The sequence below is a fragment of the Micromys minutus genome (genome assembly GCF_963924665.1).
Source record: "Micromys minutus genome assembly, chromosome: X".
In the NCBI taxonomy this organism is placed as follows: Eukaryota; Metazoa; Chordata; class Mammalia; order Rodentia; family Muridae; genus Micromys; species Micromys minutus.
Genome location: NC_137970.1, coordinates 64,230,152 through 64,253,404, shown reverse-complemented (window position 1 = coordinate 64,253,404; position 23,253 = coordinate 64,230,152). Strand labels below are relative to the sequence as shown.

Sequence of the window (23,253 nt, the reverse complement as noted above, 5' to 3'; positions counted from 1 at the left end):
AAGGAGTACTTCAAACTAGTTTCCCTCAGGAACATCAATATAAGTACACTCAATATATTTTTTGCAAACAGGATCCAAGAACACATCAAAAAATCATTCAACATGATCAAGGTTTAGCAAGATTAATATAGTAAAAATAGTCATCTTGCCAAAAGCAATCTACAGAATCAATGCAATCCCCACTAAAATTCTAACTCAATTCTTCAAGGAGTTAAAATTAGCAATTTGCAAATACATTTGGAATAAGAAAACAACCAAGGATAGTGAAAACTATCCTCAACAACAAAAGAACCCCTGGGGTAATCACCACCACTGACCTCAAACAAATCACTCTTGATAAAATACTACATGGTATTGGTACACAGATAGGCAGGTATAACAATGAAATAGAATTGAAGAGCCAGAAATGAACCCACACAGTTATGGTTACTTGTTCTGTGACAAAGGATCTAAGGTGACTTGATCTGTGTCAAAGGATCTAAAAACATGCAGTAGTATAAAGACAGCATCGTCAACAAATTGTGGTTTCCATATTGGCAGTCAGCATGTAGACAATTCAAATCAATCCATTCTTATCTTCTTGGACAAAGCTCAAGTCCAAGTTGATTAAAGACCTTTACATAAAACCAGGTACACTAAAATTAATAGAAGATCAAGTGGGGAAGAGCTTAGGATACATAGGCATAGGGGAAGTTTTTGTGAACAGAACACTAATGGATGTTACTCTAAGATAAAGTACAGACAAATGGGACCTCTTAAAATTTCAAAACTTCTCTAAGGCAAAGGACCCTATCAACAGGACAAAATGTCAACCACCAGATTGGGAAAACATATTTACCAGTCCTATAACCTATAGAAGGCTAATATCAAATATATACAAAGAACTCAAAAGTTATATTCCAGACAATCAAATAATCCTATTAAAAATAGGTCACAAAGCTGAACAAAGAAACCTCAACTGAGGAATACTGAATGAGTGAGATGCCCCTAATGAAATGTTCAGCATTCTTACACATTTGAGAAATTCACATCAAAACAACCCTGAGATTCCACCTCACACCAGTCAGAATGGCTAAGATAAAAATCTCAAATGACAGCAGATGGTGGCAAGGATGTGGAGAAAAGGGGACACTCCTCAACTAATGGTGTGGTTGTAAGCTGGTACAAGCACTCTGGAAATTAGTCTGTTGGTTCCTCAGAAAAATGGACATAGTCATACCTGAAGCCCCCGCTATTCCACTCCTGGGCATATACCCAAAAGTCCCTCTAACATATGAAAATGATACATGCTCCACCATGATCATAGCAGACTTATTTATAATAGCCCTAACATGGAAACAAACCGGATGTCTCTCATTGGAACAATGGATACAGAAAATGTGGTATATTTACAGAATAGAGTACTACGTAGCTACTAAAAACAATGACTTCAAGAATTTTGTAGGCACATAGATGGAACTAGAGAAATATAATCCTGAGTGAAGCAACCCAATCCCAAAACACACACATAGTATGTACTCACTGATAAGTGGATATTAGATCAAAAACTCATAATAGCCATGATACAATTCACAGACCATATTAACAAGAAGGAATACTAAAGTGTGGATACTTCAATCCTACTTATAAAGTAGAACAAATAGTTATGTAAGGTAGAGGGGATAGATCTGGCACAGTCAGGATGGAGAGGGAAAGGGTGGAGCAGGATCTGGTATGGGAAAAGATAGGAAGAAGTCCAGTGGGTCAGGAGAATGAACAGAAATTGGAACAGTTTAGTGTGAGGAACTTGGGAACCACTAGAAAGTCCTAGATATCAGAGAAATGAGAGGTTCCCATGACTTAAAAGGATGGCATTAGTTTAAATATACAATAGAGGGGAGTTAGAACCTGAAGAGTGCACCCCCAATACCTAGGTATTCGTCCCAGTTGAGGAATAGAGCCATACATCAATTTCAAAAGAAAACAAAACAAACCCTGAATTGTTCCTGTCTAAAGAAAGTAAGATCTTAATGCACACTATCAATCCTTAAAAAAAAAAGCCAAGCAATGACAAAAATGTATTCGTATACTTTTATGCAAAAATGCTTAAAATCTGTACATTTATCTTTGTTTTTTAAAATAAAATTCTTCAATAAAAAAAAAAGAAAGAAAATACAGGGACAAAGCATGGAGTAAAGACTAACAGAAAGGTCATTCAGAGACTGCTCCAACTAGGAATCGATCCCATTTACATACACCAACTCCCCACACAGCTGCTGATGCCATAAGTTGCTTACTGACTGGAGGAGCCTTGTATAGTTGTTCGTGAGAGGCTCAGACAGCATCTGACCAGTACAGCTATAGATACTCACCGCCAACTATGGGAATGAGCCTGAGGACCTCAGCAGAAGAGTTATGGTAAGGACTGAAGAAACTTAAGGGGATTGCAACACCATAGAAAGAACAACAATATGAACTAACCAGACATACCAGAGCTTCTAGAAACTAAACCACCAGCCAAAGAGTATATATAGATGGGTCCTTGGCTCCAGCTACTTAGGCACCAAAGGACTGCCTTATCTAGCATAAATGGAATGAAAGGCTCTTGATACTGTGGAGGCTAGTTACCTCAGCATAGGGGGATGACAGTGGGGTGAAGCAGAAGTAGGTGAGTGGGTAAAGGAGCACCCTCTTAGGGGCAAAGTGGAGGCATGATGGAATGGGAGGGGTTTGAAGACAGGAGACCAGGAAGGGAAACTATAGTTGAAATATAAGTAAATAAAATAACCAATTAATAAATAAATTAAAGAAAAAATTTATCACTCTGTCTTTTAAATTTTGTATATGTGTGTGTGTGTGTGTGTGTCTGTGTGTATGTGTGTGTGTGTGTCTGTGTGTGTGTGTATGTGTGTGTGTGTGTGTGTGTGTGTGTGTGTGTGTGTGTGTGTGTAGTAGCCTTGGGACTCCATATATTGTTTTTCCTGTTACTAAATACACATGATATAAGACTCAAAAAAGGTATTAATGAATAAAATTTTTACACTTATTTTGTTTTCTTGAGGATCACATTTCACACATTAAGTTATTTACATAATATGTTCAAGTAGATAGGCTTCATGTGTGAAATGAGCATACATAGTGAAAATACATTTTTAACAGCAGATGCCTTAAATAATGATTGACCAAAACCAAATCCATTTATTAAACTAAGGTATTTCTCCTCTTTATTTTTTTTTTATAAGAAAGGTTTCATTTAGCTCAGGAAGCTTAAGACAATACTAACACCTGATTATTTATTTAAATTTTTGCCTGCACCAGCAAGGTGGCAAAATTATCATGCCACTGCATCTATCTACATTTTCTCCTTATGGAAACTGATGGGAAACTTACTAGATATATAAGTGGCTAGTGGCTAGTAAACTACAGACCAGATTTGGTCTCTTTAGAATTTCAACATATAATTTATAAAAGTACATTAATACAAATTATAACTAGTCAAATTATAATATACCAGTACATGGATACATTTTTAATACTAAAAATGCATTCATTGTGATGGGGGAAGCCTAGCTACACTGCTTTCATTACCACGTACTGCTAATAATTCTCTAATACTTAATGTGGTAAGCACAAATATTTCTATCAATCTCAGAGATCAGTACAGATTATAATAACTGAACATACAATTACAAAAGAAAGATAGAAAATTTTTATATCTTATTCTCAAAAATTATATTTTGGCAATTAAATGATGCACATAGAAGACAAAAGTTATATACAATGCATTTTCATTGTTTCAAGAGTCCTCCAATCTCTGGACAAATATTACACACAGGTATGTAAAATTCACTGTCATACAGTCATAGTTTATAGTTTATCAGCCTCACTTGCTGTCTCTCTCTATGAATTTATTTTTAGAACTTGTTTGATAATTTGTATATTATTTGTTAAAGTATGTACTTCTATTCAAAACTATTAAATGGCATTACTAAATGAACTTTTTGTTTGTTCTTATGTTTCTTTGTCTACTATCAAAGAACATGAAAATGGTACACATACTATGATGTTAGTGTTATAAAAGTAAACTTATGTATGGAGTATAGTTTGTTACACAAAACACACAGAACTGTAAACCTGTGCTCCAAGCAACCATAATATTAAATTCTCTAAACAAAAGTGATTATAACTGTGTTACAAAATATCAGAAAGCTGTCAAATTGAATGCTACTCAGGGTTTCACTAAAATCTATTCCCAAAAAATAGATAAATTATTTCTAATTTTTAAATTTGTTAACAACTTTTATTGTTAGCTGCATGTTAATGTGTGCCTGTATGTTGATTTGTTCTCATGGGTCCAGATGCCCATTGGTGTCAAATGTATCAATGCTGGAGTTACAGGCAGCTGTGATAACAAGGAACCTAACTCGGGTCTTCTTCAAGAATAATACACACTTAACTTCTGAGATGTTTCTATAACCACAATGCTTTCTTTTTGTTTTACAAGACAAGTTAAAATTATTGACAAAAATGTAAAAAAATTGACTGTAAAATTTATTTATATATTCAGCAATTTTTGGTCAACCAGGGTGCTATATAATTGAAGTAGTATTAAACAATTTCTTCTAGAAAGTTTTAAGAAAATCCTTACTCATGAAAAATATATTTCTTTTGTTTTATGTGAAACTACAGGGATGTTTAGAACTTTGTGCTATTTTAAGCAACTCATTAGCAGGAAAGAAAACAGACTTGGGATGCAATGCATTTCAAAATATGAGAAGGAAGCTGCATAAATTTATTCTACCACTTATGGACAGCAATTACTTCTAATAGTTTACGCCCCTGTTTGTGGGTCTATTGATTAACACTGCATGGTGTATAAGCGTCTGCTCCATATCATAAAACTTATTATAGTTCAGAACTATAGATGTATTTTTAAGGAATCTATATTTGCCTAAAGAAATTTACTTTTGTTCTCTATTTTTTTCCCAGAAAGAGTTTTATTTGCTTGATTCTTTAAAACCTGGCTCCATTTATAATGAAAGTAAACTGTCTCATCTGATAATCATCATAGAGTAATTAGCTAGCTACTGTTTGGCATTTTTTTTTTTTTTTTTTTGTATTTCTACTTTCTTTTTCTTTTTCTTTCTTTTCTTATTGAATCTTTTGATTTTTCAGTTCAAACTTTATCCCCCTCCAGCTCCACAATATGACTGTTCTACATCCCATACCCCACTTCTCCATGAAAGTGACTCTGCCCTCCACCCTCCCTATCAGGCCTTCTCAGTCCTTGCTCAGTTCAGCAAGTAAAGGTTAATCTCATGACCAAAAATATAAGACATTTACTTTTCTATGGAGAATTTACAATTGCTTTATTTCCCTTTTTAATAAAAACACATACATACAAGCATGCTCACATACACCCAAATAGTTTATATATCTCACTAGTATGCCATAGTAAAATAAGAATAATTAAATTCTAGTGAATTACTATGCATTGGGCTTGAAATCAGATCCTGTACTGCCTGTAGCACAACTAACAAAAATATAATGGAGCACAATTTAAAGGAAAATTTTGCATTTAGAAGGAGAGTAGATTATTAATATTATTCCTGGTAAAACTAAGTTTTAAATACTGGCCCAAGTTTGGTGTAGAAATTGAAACTAATTTTTAAATGTCTCTACACCCAATCTCAGATTATTAACATAATGAGAAATATGAATAATATATTTGTTTCTAATATTACAGCCAGCATCCAGGTAAATTTTAAATAAAGCCTACTGATCTTTGAAAGCTTGGAATTTTCTGTTGCTGCTTATTGTAGGGTAATTATGAAAAAAATATAAATTTTTTTCAGAGAAGAGACATGTTTAATACTAGTAAATGAAATAAGTTTATATATATACATACATATATATATATATATATATATATATATATATATATATATATATATATATATATATGCTTCTTTAATTAGTTCTACATACTCATACATATGTCTTCTAGCATTTGTGGCCTTATTTATTTTTATTGACTTTAGGGATTGAATCTAAGATTGCATTTTTATATACAAATAAAAAATAAGACAAATTCTCACCTTCAAATATCTTACTAAAATAAAATTGCTGTTGATAAAGATATAAGCCTTTAAAAGTTTTATAATTTTTAATGCATACAATATTCTATACTATGCACAGTCATTTTATAACTATGAATAAAATTCTATATTTTCTTATCCAGCTTAAAAGATTATTTCAAGATTAGATGTTCACTCTGAATAATCTCATTTGAAAAGGGATTAATAACATACAACATATGCAAAGGAAACTTTTTTTATTTTATAATATTGATATTTTTCTACCCCTTGTATTTATATTAATCCACAAGATATGATAGAGATATATTTAAAATGATAATTTATGAGTGGAAAGATATTTCTATATAATATATTTTACTTATAATTTTACTTATTTTAAGAGAAATTTACTTTAGTTCATTACTAAAGCAAATTTTATCACAATCATATAATTCCTCCTGGAAAAACGGATGTTAAAATCGATATTTTCTGAAAATGTATGGTTTTCCAATTAACATTACTTTATTCTGAGTACATAGATGAAAATATATAATGAAGATACTTGATGTTTAAGACTTTATACTTATTATTTTTATATTGTGAAACCATTGTTTCAATACCTATATTAAAAAGAGAGAAAAATTAGGCTATGTTGTAATTTATTGTAACTGTCTAGTTAATCTTCTCTAATTTTCCAGCACTTAAAAGTAAGTGATTAAAATATGATGAGAATGGCTGGAGAGATGGCTCTGTGGTTTAGTGGTTATTCACAATGATTATGCATAATATACTTATAACATGTATGAGAGAGTATAACCCAACTGCACATAAAGAATGTTTTATTTCCAGCAACCATATCATAGGATCTCAAGAGTGTGTTGTTTCAACTTCATGGAATATTTGAACCCTCCTTTTGCCTCTCTGGGCATTTTTACAATGTGATATATATATATATATATATATATATATATATATATATATATATATATATATATGCAGAAAATCAAATAATCCTATCAAAAATGGGATACAAATTTAAACTAAGAATTCTAAATTTAAAAATATTGATGAGTCATGGAGCACCTAAAGAAATGGTGAGCATCCTTAGTCATCAGGAAAATGCAAATCAACACAACCCTGACATTCCACCTCACAACATGGCTAAGATCAAAAACCCAGTTGACAGCAAATGCTGTCGAGAAGGTGGAGAGAGAGGAACACTCCTCCGTTGTTAGGGGATTGCAAGTTGGTACAACTACTCTGCAAATAAGTCTGGAATTTCCTCAGAAAATTGGACATAGTACTACCAGAGGACATAGCTAAACCACTCCTGGGCATATCTCCAAAAGACACTCCAACATATAGCAAGGACATATGCTCCACCATGTTTATAGCAACCTTATTTATGATAGTCAGAAGCTGGAAAGAACCCAGATGTCCTTCAACAGAGGAAGGGATACAGAACTTTGTGGTAAATTTACACAATAGAGTACTACTCAACTATTATATACAATGACTCCATTAAATTTTTAGGGAAATGGGTGGAACTAGAAACAATAATTCTGAGTGAGGTAGCCCATTCACAAAAGAACACACATGGTATATTCTCACCGATAAGTGGATACTAACACAAAAATCTCTGAATAACCAAGAAATAATTCACAGACCTTATGAAGCCCAAAAAGAAGGAAGGTCAGAATGTGGATGCCTCAATCATCTTTAGAAGGAAGAACAAAGCACTCACAAGAGGAAATACAAGGCTAAATACAAGAGCAGGAATTGAAGAAAAGATCATTCAGAGACTGTGTAACATGGGGATCCATCCCATATGCAGCTACTGAAGCACTATTGGTGGTGCCAAGAAGTGCTTAATGGCAGGAGACAGATATAGATAATCCTCCACAGAGGGTCTGCCAGAATCATACAGATATATTTGAGGATGTTTGCAGCTAACCCTCATACTGAACATGTGGTCCTCAATGAAAGGGCTAGAGAAAAGACCAAAAGAGTTTACAACCCCCTTGGAAGAATAGCATTATGATTCAAACAAACTCTCCAGAAGTCCCAGGGAATAAAAAACCAACAAATGAGCACACAGAAATCTATAAAATATGTAATCTTAAAACAAAAGAATATACCTTCTTCTTAGCACCTCATAGCTAACCATCAGACTGAGCATTAGGACTCCTATGGAAGAGTTAGAGAAAGGACTGAAAGATCTGAAAGGGTTTGGCAAATCATAGGGAGAACAACAGTATCAACAACCCAGACCCCCCAGAGCTTCCAAGGACCAAGCCAACAACCAAAGCATAGACATGGAGGGACTCATGGCTTTAGTTGCATAGGTGGGAGAGGATGGCCTTGTGGGGCATCAGTGGGAGGAGAGGCCCTTAGTCCTTTGAAGCCTTGATGCTCCAGCATAGAGTAATGCTAGTACTGTGTGGCCCTAGTGGGTGTGGGGGCAGGCAGGTGGGTGGAGGAGCACCATCATTGAAGCTGGGAGAAGGGGAGGTGGGATGGGACTTTTCTGGAGGCGAACTTGGAAGGGAGATAACATTTGAAATGTAAATAAATAAAATATCCAAAAAACTTTAAAAAAATGTTTTTTTCTTAATAAAAGAAATTCAAAGCAAATAGTTGAACCAGAAATCAACAGACAAAGTGTTGAGAAAGAAAACAAAATGTACAACACACACACACACACACACACACACACACACACACACACACACACACACACATAATCCAAGAAAAGATAAAATAAATCAAAACAAGCATGGAGATCATTTTGTGTTGGATATCTTGGGCATGTAGCCTATTCTGGAGTGTGGTTGATACACCGATTCTGTTTCACAGAAGAAAATTATTTTTTTTCTTTTCTAGTAGTTATTGATTATAAACTGCTCTTGGTTAAGAGTATGACTTTTAAACAATAACATGATAGCAGAATGTGATGATAGTGTATTAATGACATTCTCAGAATAATTTCCTCTCGATCAGAATTAGAAATTTTATTTCCATTTAAATACTTGAAAATTATTTTATCTCTATTAAAATACATAGGAACCTATAAGAAATATGTAAATTAGGTATCATTTATTTTGGACACCATTTTTAAAAAATGACAAAATGTCAAATTGCATATAAAGATATGCAAGAATGGAAATTTTTTTTCTTATGCCTAATTAGGATTATCTTTTAAGAACATGCTACTGGTCCTAGCATTATTATTATTATTTGGCCCATACAATTAGAGCTAAAAAAATTCAATTGTGGAACCAGTTAAAGGATCACTTACTAGATTCTGGATCAGAGTTGCCATCCCCTTCAGTGCGGTTGTTTGGTGCAGCATGATCAAAATACTCTTCCTGAGGATAGCCAAGAGGCAGTGCATGGGATGTACTGGAAAGGCTGCCTGGATCACGGTCTCCCAATCCACCATCACTGATGCTTTCCTGAGATCCTTCTGGTAGGTGAAATGTGACTCTTCTCTGGGACTGAAAGAAACAAGTAAATGACAGTGTTTCAGTAATATTATGAATAATTGCTTAGTACATCTAGTTTATAAAATGTATCATTTCAGTTATCTAGCAAAGCCATATTAAAATTATCACGCACTGTGAACAATCTCAGGCTTTTGTGAACAGCCAGATCTGTGTCCAAACCAGTTTCACCTGGCAGCAGAGTCCCCTCTATTATATTTCTAAACAGAGGGGATCCCATAGCCTAATGCCCAGGAACATGTCCTAAGCAAGAATCTGTTAGGCTTTATGCTGTTGGAGCACCCTAGAAATTTTCAACCTTCATTTTAATATATGTTTACTCAGTGGTATTTGGAAATAATTTATATATTGGATCACTAGAATGAATAAATATAACACAGAATTGTTATTTAATCTGGGAGATTCCAGTGAACTGAAACAGTGTTGACTTTATTCAATAATATATACATTAAAATTGAAATTTTTATCGTTCCAACCCAGTTCTTCACTGAATTGGAAAGAAAAATGTGCAATTTCATTTGGAATAACAAAAGACCTAGAATAGCGAACTCCATCCTCAACAACAAGAAAACATCTGCGGGAATCACTATCCCTGACCTCAAGCTATATTACAAGGCAATTATGCTGAAAACTGCATGGTACTGGCAAAGAAATAGGCACGTGGATCAAGGGAATACAATAGAAGGTAGAAATGAGCCCTCACATATATGGTCACCTGATTTTTGACAAAGGAGCTGTAACATTCAATGGAAAAAGGACAGCCTATTCAACAAATGGTGTTGGTCCTACTGTCACTCAGCATGCAGAACATGAAAATAAATACTTTCTTATCTCCTTGTACAAAGCTCAAGTTCAAGTGGATCAATGATCTCCACACTAAACCAGGTACACTGAAACTATTAGATGAGAAAGTAGGGAAAACCTTAGAACTCCTAGGCACAGGAGAAAACATCGTAAAGAGAACACCAATAGCTCTAGCTCTAAGGTCAAAGATTGACAAATGGGACTTAATGAGATTGCAAAGTTTCTGTAAGGCTAAAGACACTATCATGAAAACAAAATGGCAGCCAACAGAGTGGGAAAAGATATTTAACAACCCCACATCAGATAGAGGCCTAATATCCAAGGTATACAAAGAACTCAAAAAGCAAGATACCAGAGAATCAAACAACCCTATTAAAAAATGGGGTACAGAGCTAGACAAAAATTTCTCAATTGAGGAATATGGAATAGCTGAGAAACATCTGAGGAAGTGGTCAACATCCTTAGCCATCAGGGAAATGCAAATCAAGTTAACCCTGAGATTCCACCACACACCAGTCAGATTGGCCAAGATTCAAAACTCAGATGACAATAGGTGCTGGTGAGGATGTGGAGAAAGAGGAACACTTCTCCACTGCTGCTGGGGTTGTAAACTGATACAACCACTCTGGAAATCAGTCTGGTGGTTCCTCAGAAAAATGGACATAGTACTACCTGAAGACCCAGTTATTCCACTTCTGGGCATTTACCCCAGAAATTCTCCAACATACAACAAAGATACATGCACCACAATGTTCATAGCAGCTCTATTTATAAAAGCCAGAAGCTGGAAAGAACCCACATGTCCTTCAGTACATGAATGGATACAAAAATTGTGGTACATTTATACAATGGAGTACTACTCAGCTATCAGAAACAATGGCCTATCGAAATTCTCAAGAAAATGGATGCACCTAGAGAATATCATCCTTAGTAAGATACCCAGTCACAAAAGAACAGACATAATACGCACTCACTGATAATGGGTTACTAACTCCAGAAAGTTCTGAACACCCCAGAAACAACCCACATACTGTGTGAAGTTCAAGAAAAAAAGAAAAAACAGAATATATTTTAATTAAAATAGAACTGTATCGCATCCCCCTTTCTTTCCTACAGCCCCTCCCAGTTTCTCTCCTATCTCCTCAAATTAATAACCTCTTTTCCTATATTATTGTTACATATATACATATGTGTATGTATATGTACCCACAAATACTTAATTACAACCTTATAAAAATGTATGTGTATACTTTTATGCAAAAATGCTTAAAAATCTGTACATTTATCTTTGTTTTTTAAAATAAATTTAAAAAGAAGAAAAAATCCATACTCCTTATCATAAAAACATTATCGTTTAGAATAATCATATTAGCAAATTTTATTCTGTTCTACAAAAGCAAAACCAGCCACATATTATGGAGAAATGTTATGGTCAATTACAAAGACAAGCAATACAATAAGATTTGGTGTGGAAAATAATAATATCAGAATATAGAATGTCCAAATAAGATAAAACAAAAATTAGAACATAAGACTTTAACTGTAAGAAATCTATAAATTATAGGAACAGAAATATGCCAACCAGATGCAGCACCATTTTACTTCTCAGAAGTTATATTTTATACAATAGTTAGTATACAAAGCTAGTCTACTAAATAAATTTTACTTCCTGTTTTTCATACTCCTTGGCATCTGGACTCAATAACTGTGGACTTGATCCATATAATAAAAATATTTCTACTTTGCTATTTTAGACTATTGATGTTGTAGAAATTCAGATATACTCAGAAGTGTCTGAGTACCTGAGAACATACACTGTTTGGAAGCCAAAACCGAAAAAAAAAAAAAAAAAAAAAAAAAAACAGTGGAAAGACAACGTAAAAGAGAAAATAATAACACAGTAAAACCCCAGAGAAATCAAATCATTGCAGAAGGGAAACAATATATGCTGAGAAGAATACATAGTAGAAAGTTAATATAATTTTTTCATTGGAAAATTTCATCCATATCTAAACATTTGAATCACCTTAATAGAACTGTCTTTCAATTGATAACAGATATTGCTGCTCTGCACTGACTGAATTTCTGACCTACAGTTAAGAAGGTAGCTGCATTTTGCATCCCACCATATTAGGGATTGTATTGATACAATTAGGTACCAAAAACATTAATCTATTCACAGAATAAAATGCAAGAATAAGAATAATTGATCCCAAGTCACATAAACATTACATTTTCATGACAGAAAAGCAAACAAAACGTTTTTATAAATTTATTTTATCTATTAAGCAATTCGTTCAGATGAGAAATGGAAATGTTTTAGTATCACTTTCATATGATAAGATACAAAATAAAAATATATATGCATATAATAATTGCTTAATTTGAATCCATTTAATCTTATACTCCCAATTTCCAGTATGTTCTTAATAATATATACAATTAATTTATAATATAGCCAATTTAATGTCCTTATAATCATTAAATCATTCATTCTAATAGGAGTCTGTTGATGTTCTCTTAGAGAAAGAAAAAAAATTAATATCTATGAGATGGGATAGGTAAGAATGTTGGTTGAGGCATTCTTAACAGAATACACAGCAAGAAAGGAAGAAAGAAAGGAAGGAAGGACAGAAAGTGGGGGGAGGGAAGGAAAGGAAAGAGAGAGAAAGAAAGAAAGAAAGGAAGAAAGAAAGAAAGAAAGAAAGAAAGAAAGAAAGAAAGAAAGAAAGAAAGAAAAAGAAAATAAAATCTGGCAGAATGTGGTTGCACACAACTCTAATCATGTTCCAGGTGAGGCAAAGGTAGGCAGATGCCTTTGAGTGTGAGACCAACTTTATCTATATATATTGTTCCAGGCCAGTCAGTGATAGAATAGTGTGGTGTGTGGTTCTGCCCAACTCTCCTTCTCATCAGCATCATCATGTACTGTAACAGAAAAATAAGAAAGTTCAGTAGGTAATATTGCGTGCTTTTTGCCTTTTTCATTGGTTTATGTGTTGTTACACAAAGAAGTTAGGTTTAATGACACTGAATGTTGCATTATTAAACTGTATTATGCTTTCTAGGATCTATGTATCACTGAGGAAAAGTTTGAAATATGGAATACTTTGGGCTTTTACCCATCCTCTGTCTTCTTTCTGTTATTCTTTATAAATTGATGCTAAGGAAACACAAGATTGGACAGTGGAGAGGTAAGCAGGTAAAAGATAGAAAAACGAAAGAGGAACAGGGATTGAGGAGGAAAGGAAGATGGTGCTTGAGAACAGTGATCTGGACCCAGGTGAACTTAATTGGCACTAGGTAGATATGAATATTTTAACGGTTTCTGGAACTCATTTTATCTCATATAGAAGAGCAGTTTGTATCTTTTTCCATTGGATGTATTGAGAATTGACTATATAAACCGATATGAATAGCTTAGGGTAATGTTTGTGACAGGCCTTAGAGTACTGCTTGTGACAGTGGAGGAAGAAAATGCCAGGCAGTAAGTAAACACTACCTGGAACAGAAGCAGCAAGGAAGCCAAAGTGAAATGTCTGGGAAGGGAGTCATTTGGAGAGTGCAGCTTGCAGACAGTGTGACAGAGTCTGTGGGCTTGTCTCCACACTAGAGCTGAGTTCATGGAGTGAGATTGTGGGGGCCAATAAAGAAATAGCCATCTATTTTTAATATTTACTCCAACATTTCTTTATAACTAGGACGGAGTGCATGGGGAAAAGAAAAAAAAAAAAAAAAAAAAAAGAGGCTTCTGAGATTCTATATCCATAATTATTACAACAGATAATCTGAATGTCACACTGACTTTTACATTCACATTCATCACTCACATAAATCATGGAAGAAGATATTGAGATAAATGGATTTCATCATCTATTAATCATTCTTTTATTTATTAGTACTAATGATATGTAGTAGGGTTCACTGAAATAAACACCAATGTTATATTCTTTACAGCACAGTTTATAATAGTTATAGGAATTATAGCTGCTGAAAATTTAAAGTTTAAAAGCACTATATAAGTCTTTGTGTTCTTATATATCAAAAATAATGTTGTTCTAAGCTTGTTAGTTAGGTTAAGAAATTCTTTGAAAATAGAAGTTAGAAATAATCTAGGTAGTTTAATAGAAGACAACCCAAAGGAGCATACACCATTATTTTCCTGGCTAAAAGCTAAAAAGTCTTGGGCCTCTTGGCATCAAATGTTAAATTTGTTTGTAGGCTCTGACCTTTGTTCTGACTTTTAAATACATTTTTAAACAGGAATAAAATATTTAATATAAAACAGAAACACAAAACAAAGTTCCAAAGTCAAAGAACACAATCCCTTTAAATATTTATTTATTTTATATATGTGAGTACACTGTTGCTGTCTTCAGACACACCTAAAGAGACACATCAGAACATATTACAGATGGTTGTGAACCATGATGTGGTTGCTAGAAGTTGAACTCAGGACCTCTAGAAGAGCAGTTAGTGCTCTTAACCTCTGAGCCTTGTCTTCATCCCTTCAATTTGAATATAAATTTTATTTAATCTTTTTTTACAGTCCAGATTTCTAAATAATTTTAAGGTAACCACTTTAGAGGGAGTGATGTTATATGCAGAAAGTCCACTGGTCAAGATAATAGTATCTCTGGTCTAGGTAGAGACCTGACATTCCAATTTATTGAGACTTCTAGGAAGGTGGGCTCTACTTAAGTCATGAAGAAGCATGGGCAGAATAATTCGCTATTCAATGAGATACTGTGCATTTCCTTCCTAGAACACTCAACCCTAAAGCAGACATGGAACTGGTAAGTCAGCTTGCTTTTCTAAATTTCAAAATAGATGTAAGCCTCTTTCTTTCTAAATGTGTTTTCCTTAACTCTTTAGGGTGTTCTTAACATTTAGATGTTCTTTATTACTTTGTTGGAACTAGCATGCTACATGGGTGATTTACCATCATGGGGCCATCTTGTTATCAGAAAATGTCATTTTTTTTAACTTTAGTCTTCAATTCTTCTGCAGGTAGTTGTAGAGGTGTTACACCTTTCCAGTCTTGGGAGGTTGTTTATTTGCTTGTTTGTTTGTTTTAAGAAAACACTGTAATAGAATTGTCCTTGATTTTAAAAGAAAAAAGAATTTCCTGATACTGAGAGGGAACATACTTAATCATAATAAACAATTGTTCTGATGTCTTTTTGGATTCAGGAATTTTATTGAGTATTTTGCATTGAATTAATATGAGTATTTTAATATAAAAACATTCCATTAATATATAATATAATAACATTACAGTAATATAACAATAGAAATATGATAATCTATTTGTCTGAAGCCCTTCACAAAAGCTTATGTTGTATAAATTAAAGCAAATATATTTACTGTAATAATTATTTTACAGGACAGATATAAATTTTGGATTTTTCCTGGATAATTGACTGATTTTTATAGTTTTTAAAATTTGTTTAGTTTTAGGAAGATATCATAAGGATACCACTCCTTAAATATACATCCCCTGTTTGTACTTCACAGCACTCATAACATGTTCATGATTAATACTGCTGTTTTTTAGTTAAACATTTGCAGGCAAAACAGCAGCTCATAAAGCTACAATTTTATACTACAGATAATAAGAATATCATTACATTTCTATAATATGATGCAAGTGACATTTTAGAAAGGTTAATCTGGCACCAAAAATGTGCCCATTATGCCAGCACATGATTCTCATTATATGTTTGAACACAGTGTTCTGAGTAGCTCATTAGAATTACCTGTCAGAGTTTTCAAACTTATCATACAACCTTGTACTTCTGACTCTAATTCTAATATACCCTGCCCCACATTTTCTTTAGACTTTCACATTGCTATTACATGAAAATTTTAGTAGAAAGGGTAGCAATAAGAATGCATGTTGTTGGGGAAAGGGAATAACATCTGAAATGTAAATACAGAGAATATCCAATAAAAAATAAAAGTATATGTTGTTTTGTAAATATTGTCATGCAGCACAATAGTTTTTCATTCATATATAAAACACTGTGGATGCCCCCAAACTAAGCACATTCTAAGACTGTGAATTCCTAAATTATAATAAACAAAAGATTTTTGGATTGCTGGATGTCTATTTTCTTCACATGGGTATATATCTTAGCAAAACTCACTTTAGTTATTCTACATATTAAAAAATAAACTGTGAACATGATTTTTATTGACACTGATTTAAAAAATTTTTATCTCTACTGCCTTATCAGCTCAAATGTCTCATTTAAAGATCCTAAGTGACACAGGAGCTCTATTTTTTTTATTAAATATCTATGCTCTATTGAGATTAAATTAATTTGTGGGTTTCATTATATTTATTTGTTTGTTTGTTTGTTTGCTTAACTTGTATGGTTAAAGTTGATTTGTTTTGTTTTTCTCTTGTGTTTTAAAAAATTTGAAATGTCACATCATTTAATACCTTTTCCACACAATTATCCTGAGTTTTATTTTATTTTTTATATTTTTAATTGAACAACTTTATTTTAAAAAACAAAGATAAGTGTACAGATTTTAAGCATTTTTGCATAAAAGTATACAAATATATTTTTGTCAGTACTTGGTTTTTTTAAAGGTTTGATAGTGTGCTTTAAGATATTACTAGTTACAATGAACATAAAGTACATGTAAAATGAGATGTAACCTGGAAATAGTCAAAGTTTTCTTGGTGTGAAAGGTTAAGCATAATGGTTTTTCATTATCTTTCTATTTTCTTGAACGTCATATAGTCTGTGAGTTGTTTCTGGGGTGTTCAGAGCTTTCTGGAGTGAGTATCCAATTATCAGTGACTGCATATTATATCTGTTCTTTTGTGACTGGGTTATCTCACTCAGGATGATATTCTCTAGATGCATCCATTTTCTTAAGAATTTCATAAAGTCATTGTTTCTGATAGCTGAATAGTATTCCATTGTGTAAATGTACCACAATTTTTGTATCCATTCATCTACTGAAGGACATTTAGGTTCTTTCCAGCTTCTGGCTATTATAAATAGGGCTGCTATGAACATTGTGGTGCATGTGTCTTTGTTGTATGTTGGAGCTTCTCTGGGATATATGCCTAGAAGTGGAATAATTGGCTCTTCATGTAGTACTATGTCCAATTTTCTGAGGAATCGCCAGACTGATTTCCAGAGTGGTTGTCCCAGTTTACAACCCCACCAAGAGTGGAGAAGTGTTTCTCTTTCTCTGCATGCTGGGCAGGAAAGCGTTCAATAATTGATAGAGACACCAAGATACTTCATGATAATCAAAATTTAAAGATATCATTCTACTAACTTGCTTCTACAGAGAATACTAGAAGAAAGTTCCAACACAAGGATGGTAATTATATTCAAAGAAACACATGAAATTAATAATATCACAGCAAACCGAAAGAAGTGATTCACATTCACACACAGTACAACCTCCAACTTCAGAATAACAGGAAATAACAATCATTGGTTGTTAATACCTCTCAATATCTTTCGACTAAATCTCCTATTAAAAAGACACAGCCTAGTAGACTGGAAGTTTAAGTAGGATTTTTCATTCTCCTCCATATAAGAAACATAATTCAGCAACAAAGATATATATTATCTCAATGTAAACAGCTAGAAAAATATTTTCTAAGTAAACATACTAAAGAAAGAGCTTAGGGTAACCATTCTAATTTCTAAAAATATCAGACTGTCAATCAAAATTAATCAAAAGAGATAAAAAGATATTGCATACTTATAAAAGAAAATAATCCACCAAGTTTACCTCTCATTTCTGAGCATCTATTCCACCAATGAATGGACATCAGCATTCATAAAAGTAACTTCAATATAGCACAAATCATACACTGAAATCCACAGAATAATAACAGGAGCCTTCAACACCACACTCTCACAGATGGACAGGTCATGGAAACAGAAATTTAGCAAAGACATTCTGTAGCATTAAAGTTATGAACCAAATGGTTGTAAAATATGTCTACAGGACATTTTACTCCCAAACAAAAGAATATCTCTTTTTCTCAGAACGTCACACAACCTTCTCCAAAAATTAACCATATAATTGTGTACAAACCAAACCTTACCTTGGATTTTATCAGAAAACTGCAGAATAAGGCTAGATTTCAACTATAATAGAAACAAAATAAGGCCAAAATACTCATGGAAATAAAAAATAACCTTCTAATCAAAGATCAAATAGACAGTGAAGAAATAAAGAGAGAAATATGAAGACTTGCTCTAATTCAATGAAAGTGAATATACAATATACCCAAACTTATGAAGCACAATGAAAGCACTGTCAAGAGGAAAATTCAGAGACCTAGTGCACTTATAAATAAAATTGAGATATCTCATATTAGCAAGTTAACAGTGAACATGAAATCTCTAAAACAAAAAGAAGCAAACACATTAAGGAGCATGTTATAATCAAACTAAATGCTGAAATCAATTAATTAGAATCAAAGCAAACAATATAAGAATCAACAAAAGCATAATTGGTTCATTAATAAACTCTGTAATATAGAAAAGCTCTTAGACAAACCAACTAAAAGTCAAGGAGACAGTACCGGAATCAACAAAATCAGAACTGTCAGAAATGAAAAGAGAGACATAACAGCAGGAATTAAAAAAATTAAAAAAAAATCATTAGGTCTTACTACAAAAGCCTGTACTCCTCAAAATGAGAAAATCCAAACCTGAGGACTTTCAAGAGAGATACGACTCACCAAAGTTAAATGAAAATTAGGAAAACAATCTAAAGTGTCTCATTAACTTAAAGAAATCACTAAAATTTCCCAAAACAATAACGAAACCTGCAAACAAATAAACAAAAATTCAAGGCCTGGTACTTTTAATATTGAATTGTATCAGACCTTCAAAGATTAACAAATGGGACTTAATGAGATTGCAAAGTTTCTGTAAGGCTAAGGACATCCTCAAGAAAACAAAACGGCAACCAACAGAATGGGAAAAGATCTTTACCAGCACCACATCAGATAGAGGCCTAATATCCAAGGTGTACAAGGAACTCAAAAAGCTAGACACCAGAGAATCAAATAACCCTATTAAAAAATGGGGTACAGAGCTAAACAAAACGTTTTCAGTTGAGGAACACCGAATGGCCGAGAAACATCTGAGGAAGTGCTGGACAGGCTGCGGAGAAAGAGAAACACTTCTCCACTGTTGGTGGGGTTGCAAGCTAATACAACCACTCTGGAAATCTGTCTGGCGATACCTCAGAAAACTGGATATAGTACTACCTGAAGACCCAGCTATTCCACTTCTGGGCATATACCCCAGAGACACTTTAATACACAACAAAGATATATGCACCACAATGCTCATAGCAGCTCTATTTATAATAGCCAGAAGCTGGAAGGAACCCAGATGTCCTTCAGAAGATGAATGGATACAAAAATTGTGGTACATATACACAATGGAATACTACTCAGCCACCAGAAACAATGACTTAACCAAATTCTTAAGAAAATGGCTGCATCTAGAGAAGATCATCCTGAGTGAGATAACCCAGTCACAAAAGAACAGACATAATATGCAGTCACTGATAGTGGGATGCTAACCACAGAGGCTTGCACTCCCCCAGAAACAACTCACAGACTGTATGAAGTCCAAGAAATAAAGAAAACAAAAAATATACATATATTTACAAAACAAGAACACTTTGACTATTCCCATGTTGCGTTTTGTTTTGCATGTACTTTACGCTTATTGTAACTATTAGGTTTTCAATGCATACTGTCAAGCCCTTGAAAAAAAATCAAGTACTGACTAAAAAATATATTCACATGGTTTTATGTAAAAATTATTTTAATGTCTGAAAAAACAGTACTGACAAAAATGTATAGTTTTAAGAAAAACTGTTTAAAATCTGTACATTTATCTTTGTTTTGTAAAATAAAGTCGTTTAAAAATAAAAAAAATTATTACATTTTAATCTTTACACACCAAAAAAAAAAAAAAAAAAAAAAAGATCTATACCAATCCTACATCTGTTAGAGTGCTAACAGATATACAAAGAACTCAAGGAGTTAGAATCCAGAGAGTCAAATAATTCTATTAAAATAGGGTACAGAGTTCAATAAATAATTATCAACTGAGGAATATTGAATGGCTGAGAAACATCTAAAGAAATGTTCAACATCCCTAGTCATTAAGGAAGTGCAAGTGGAAACAACCCTCAGATTTTACCTTGCACTAGTCAGAATGGCAATGGTCAAAAACCTAGGTGACAGCATATGCTGGAGAGGATGTGGAGAAAAAGGAACACTCCTCCATCGTTGGTGGGATTGAAAGCTGGTAAAAACACTCTGGAAATCAGTATGGCAGTTTCTCAGAATGTTGGACATAGTACTACCTGAAAGCCCAGCTATACTCCTCCTGGGCATAATCCCAAATGATGCTCTAACATATAACAAGAACATATGCTTCACCATGTTTATAGCAGCCTTATTTATAATAATCAGAAGTTGAAAACCAGATGTCCTTCAACAGAGGAATGGATACAGAAATTGTGGTACATTTACAATTTTACTCAGGGATTAGAAACAATGACTTTATGAAATTTCTAGGCAAATAGATGGAACTAGAAATAATCTTTCTGAGTGAGGTAACCAAGTCACAAAAGAAGATACATGGTATGCCCTCACTGATAAGCACATAGTAGCCCCAAAACTCTGCATAGGCAAGAAACAATTCACAGACCGTAGGAAGCTCAAAAAGAAGTAAGGCCAGAATGTGGATACCTCAGTCCTTCTTAGAACATATAAAAAAATCATTCATGGGAAGAAATACATGGACAAATAGCGAAGCAGGTATTGAAGAAAAGATCATTTAGAGTCAGCCTAACCTGGAAATATACCCCATATGCAGCCACCAAACTCAAGCACTATTGCTGATGCCAAGAAGTGCTTACTGGCAGGAGCCAGATATGGATGCCTCCTCAGAGGCTCTGCCAGATTCATACAGATACATTTGAGTATGCTTGCAGCTAACCATCACACTGAACACAGGGTCCCCAATGATGGTGCTAGAAAAAGGACTGAAGGAAGAGACAAGGCCTGTTACCCCATGGGAAGAACAACATTATCAACCAACCTAACTCTCCAGAGCTTCCAGGGACTAAACACCAACCAATGAGTACACACTGAGAGACCCATGGTTTCAGTAGCTTATGTAGAAGAGGACAGCATTGTCTGTAATCAATGGGACAAGAGGCCTTTGGTTCAGTGAAGGTGTGATTTTCCAGTGTAGGGAAGTTCCAAGGTTCAAAGTTGGAGAGCATAGTTGGGAGAGGGAGCAACTTGATGGAAAACAAGTAGAGGGGAAGGAGGATGGGAGTAGGGGGGAAAGGGGATAACATTAGAAATGTTAATACAGAAAATATCCAGTAAAACCAAAAAAGAAATGAAAAAGAAATGTTCAACATCTTAGTTCTTATTGAAATGCAAATCAAAATTACATGGAGATTCTACTCTATTCAAATCAAAATGGATCAGGTAAACAAACAAACAGACAAACAAAACCTCAATGGACATCAAATGCTGGTTAGGATATGTAGAAACAGGAACAGTCCTCTATTGCTGGTAGGATTGCAAAATTGTGCAATGACTCTAGAAACCAAACTGACATTTTCTCAGGAAATTGGCAATAGTTCTACCTCAAGTCCCAAGTGTACCACTCCTTGACATATAACCAAAAAATGATTCATATTACCAGAAGGATATTTCTTCTACTTTGTTCATATCAACTTTGCTTATAATACCCAGAAACTGGAAGCAATTCAGATGTGTGTCAACCAAAAAATGGATAAAGATTATGTTATTCATTTATACAATAGAATACTATTCTGCTATCAAAAACAAGAATATCAAGAATTTTGCAGGCAAATGGATGGGACTAGAAAATATCATACTGAGTGAGGTAACCCGGACTCCAAATGACAATCCTGGTATATACTCACTTGTATGTTGATATTGGCCATGAAGTACTGAATATGCATGATACTCTACATACCCAAAGCAGTTAAACAAGAAAGAAGGCTCAAATGATGATGATAGAATCCACCTTATAAGGGAAAACAAAATTATAAGAGGAAACAGCAGGAGGTAGGGGCATGAATGGGAGAGAGGTTAGGGAAGGAGTAGGGGAGAGAATCATGTGTATAAAAAGACAAAACAGAGGCACAAAAAGCCAGGAGAAGGAAAGAAATATGCACCTTCTAGGCAGATGTGTGAGGAGGGGATGTCTAGGTAGTACCTGAGATCTGAAATGGGGAAGGTTGACTGCTCTAGATGCCTAATAGTGGGGACATGGACATGGAACCTCCTATGGCCAGGCAGTACTCTCAGTGGAAGAATAATGACACAAATCCATTAACAAAAATTTCAACCCTAAATTCCTCCCGTTTAAAAGAAATGCAGGGACAAAGATGGTGCCGAGATGGCTGGGGTGTGGCTAACCAATAACCAGCCCTATTTGAGATCCATTGCATGGTGCAAGCAACTATCCCTGACTCTATTTGTGATACTTTCTTCTGCTTACAGAAAAGAGCCTCACATAACTGTCCTCCGAGTTTCTCTACTCTGCAGCTGACTGAAACAGTTGCAGATATACACAGCTGAACATTGGATGGAGGTCAGGGACCCGTAGGAAACAATTGGGGAAACAATTGAAGGCCCTGAAAGAGTTAAGAACTCCTCACAAAGACCAACAGCACCAAACTAATCTTGACTCCTGGGAGCTCTAAGAGACTGTGCCATCAACCAAAGAACATGCATGGCTTGGAACAATGTCCCTGGAATATATGTAGTAGAGGGATGCCTTGTCCTACTTTAGTAGAAAATAATGCACCTAATTCTTTAGAGA

General features: G+C 34.1%; 1 protein-coding gene across 6 annotated transcripts in view; it reads right to left on the bottom strand.

The window, feature by feature from the left end:
• The window catches only part of PCDH11X (protocadherin 11 X-linked), a gene marked incomplete at both ends in the record, with an annotated part of 509,350 nt that overhangs the window by 150,606 nt on the left and 335,491 nt on the right, over window positions 1-23,253 (bottom strand). For all 6 annotated transcript variants that reach the window (XM_080909518.1, XM_080909519.1, XM_080909520.1 and 3 more), the window contains one exon: window positions 9,355-9,553. In XM_080909518.1, the coding sequence (XP_080765644.1) occupies window positions 9,355-9,553 (199 nt within the window). The remainder of the gene's footprint in view (window positions 1-9,354; window positions 9,554-23,253) is intronic.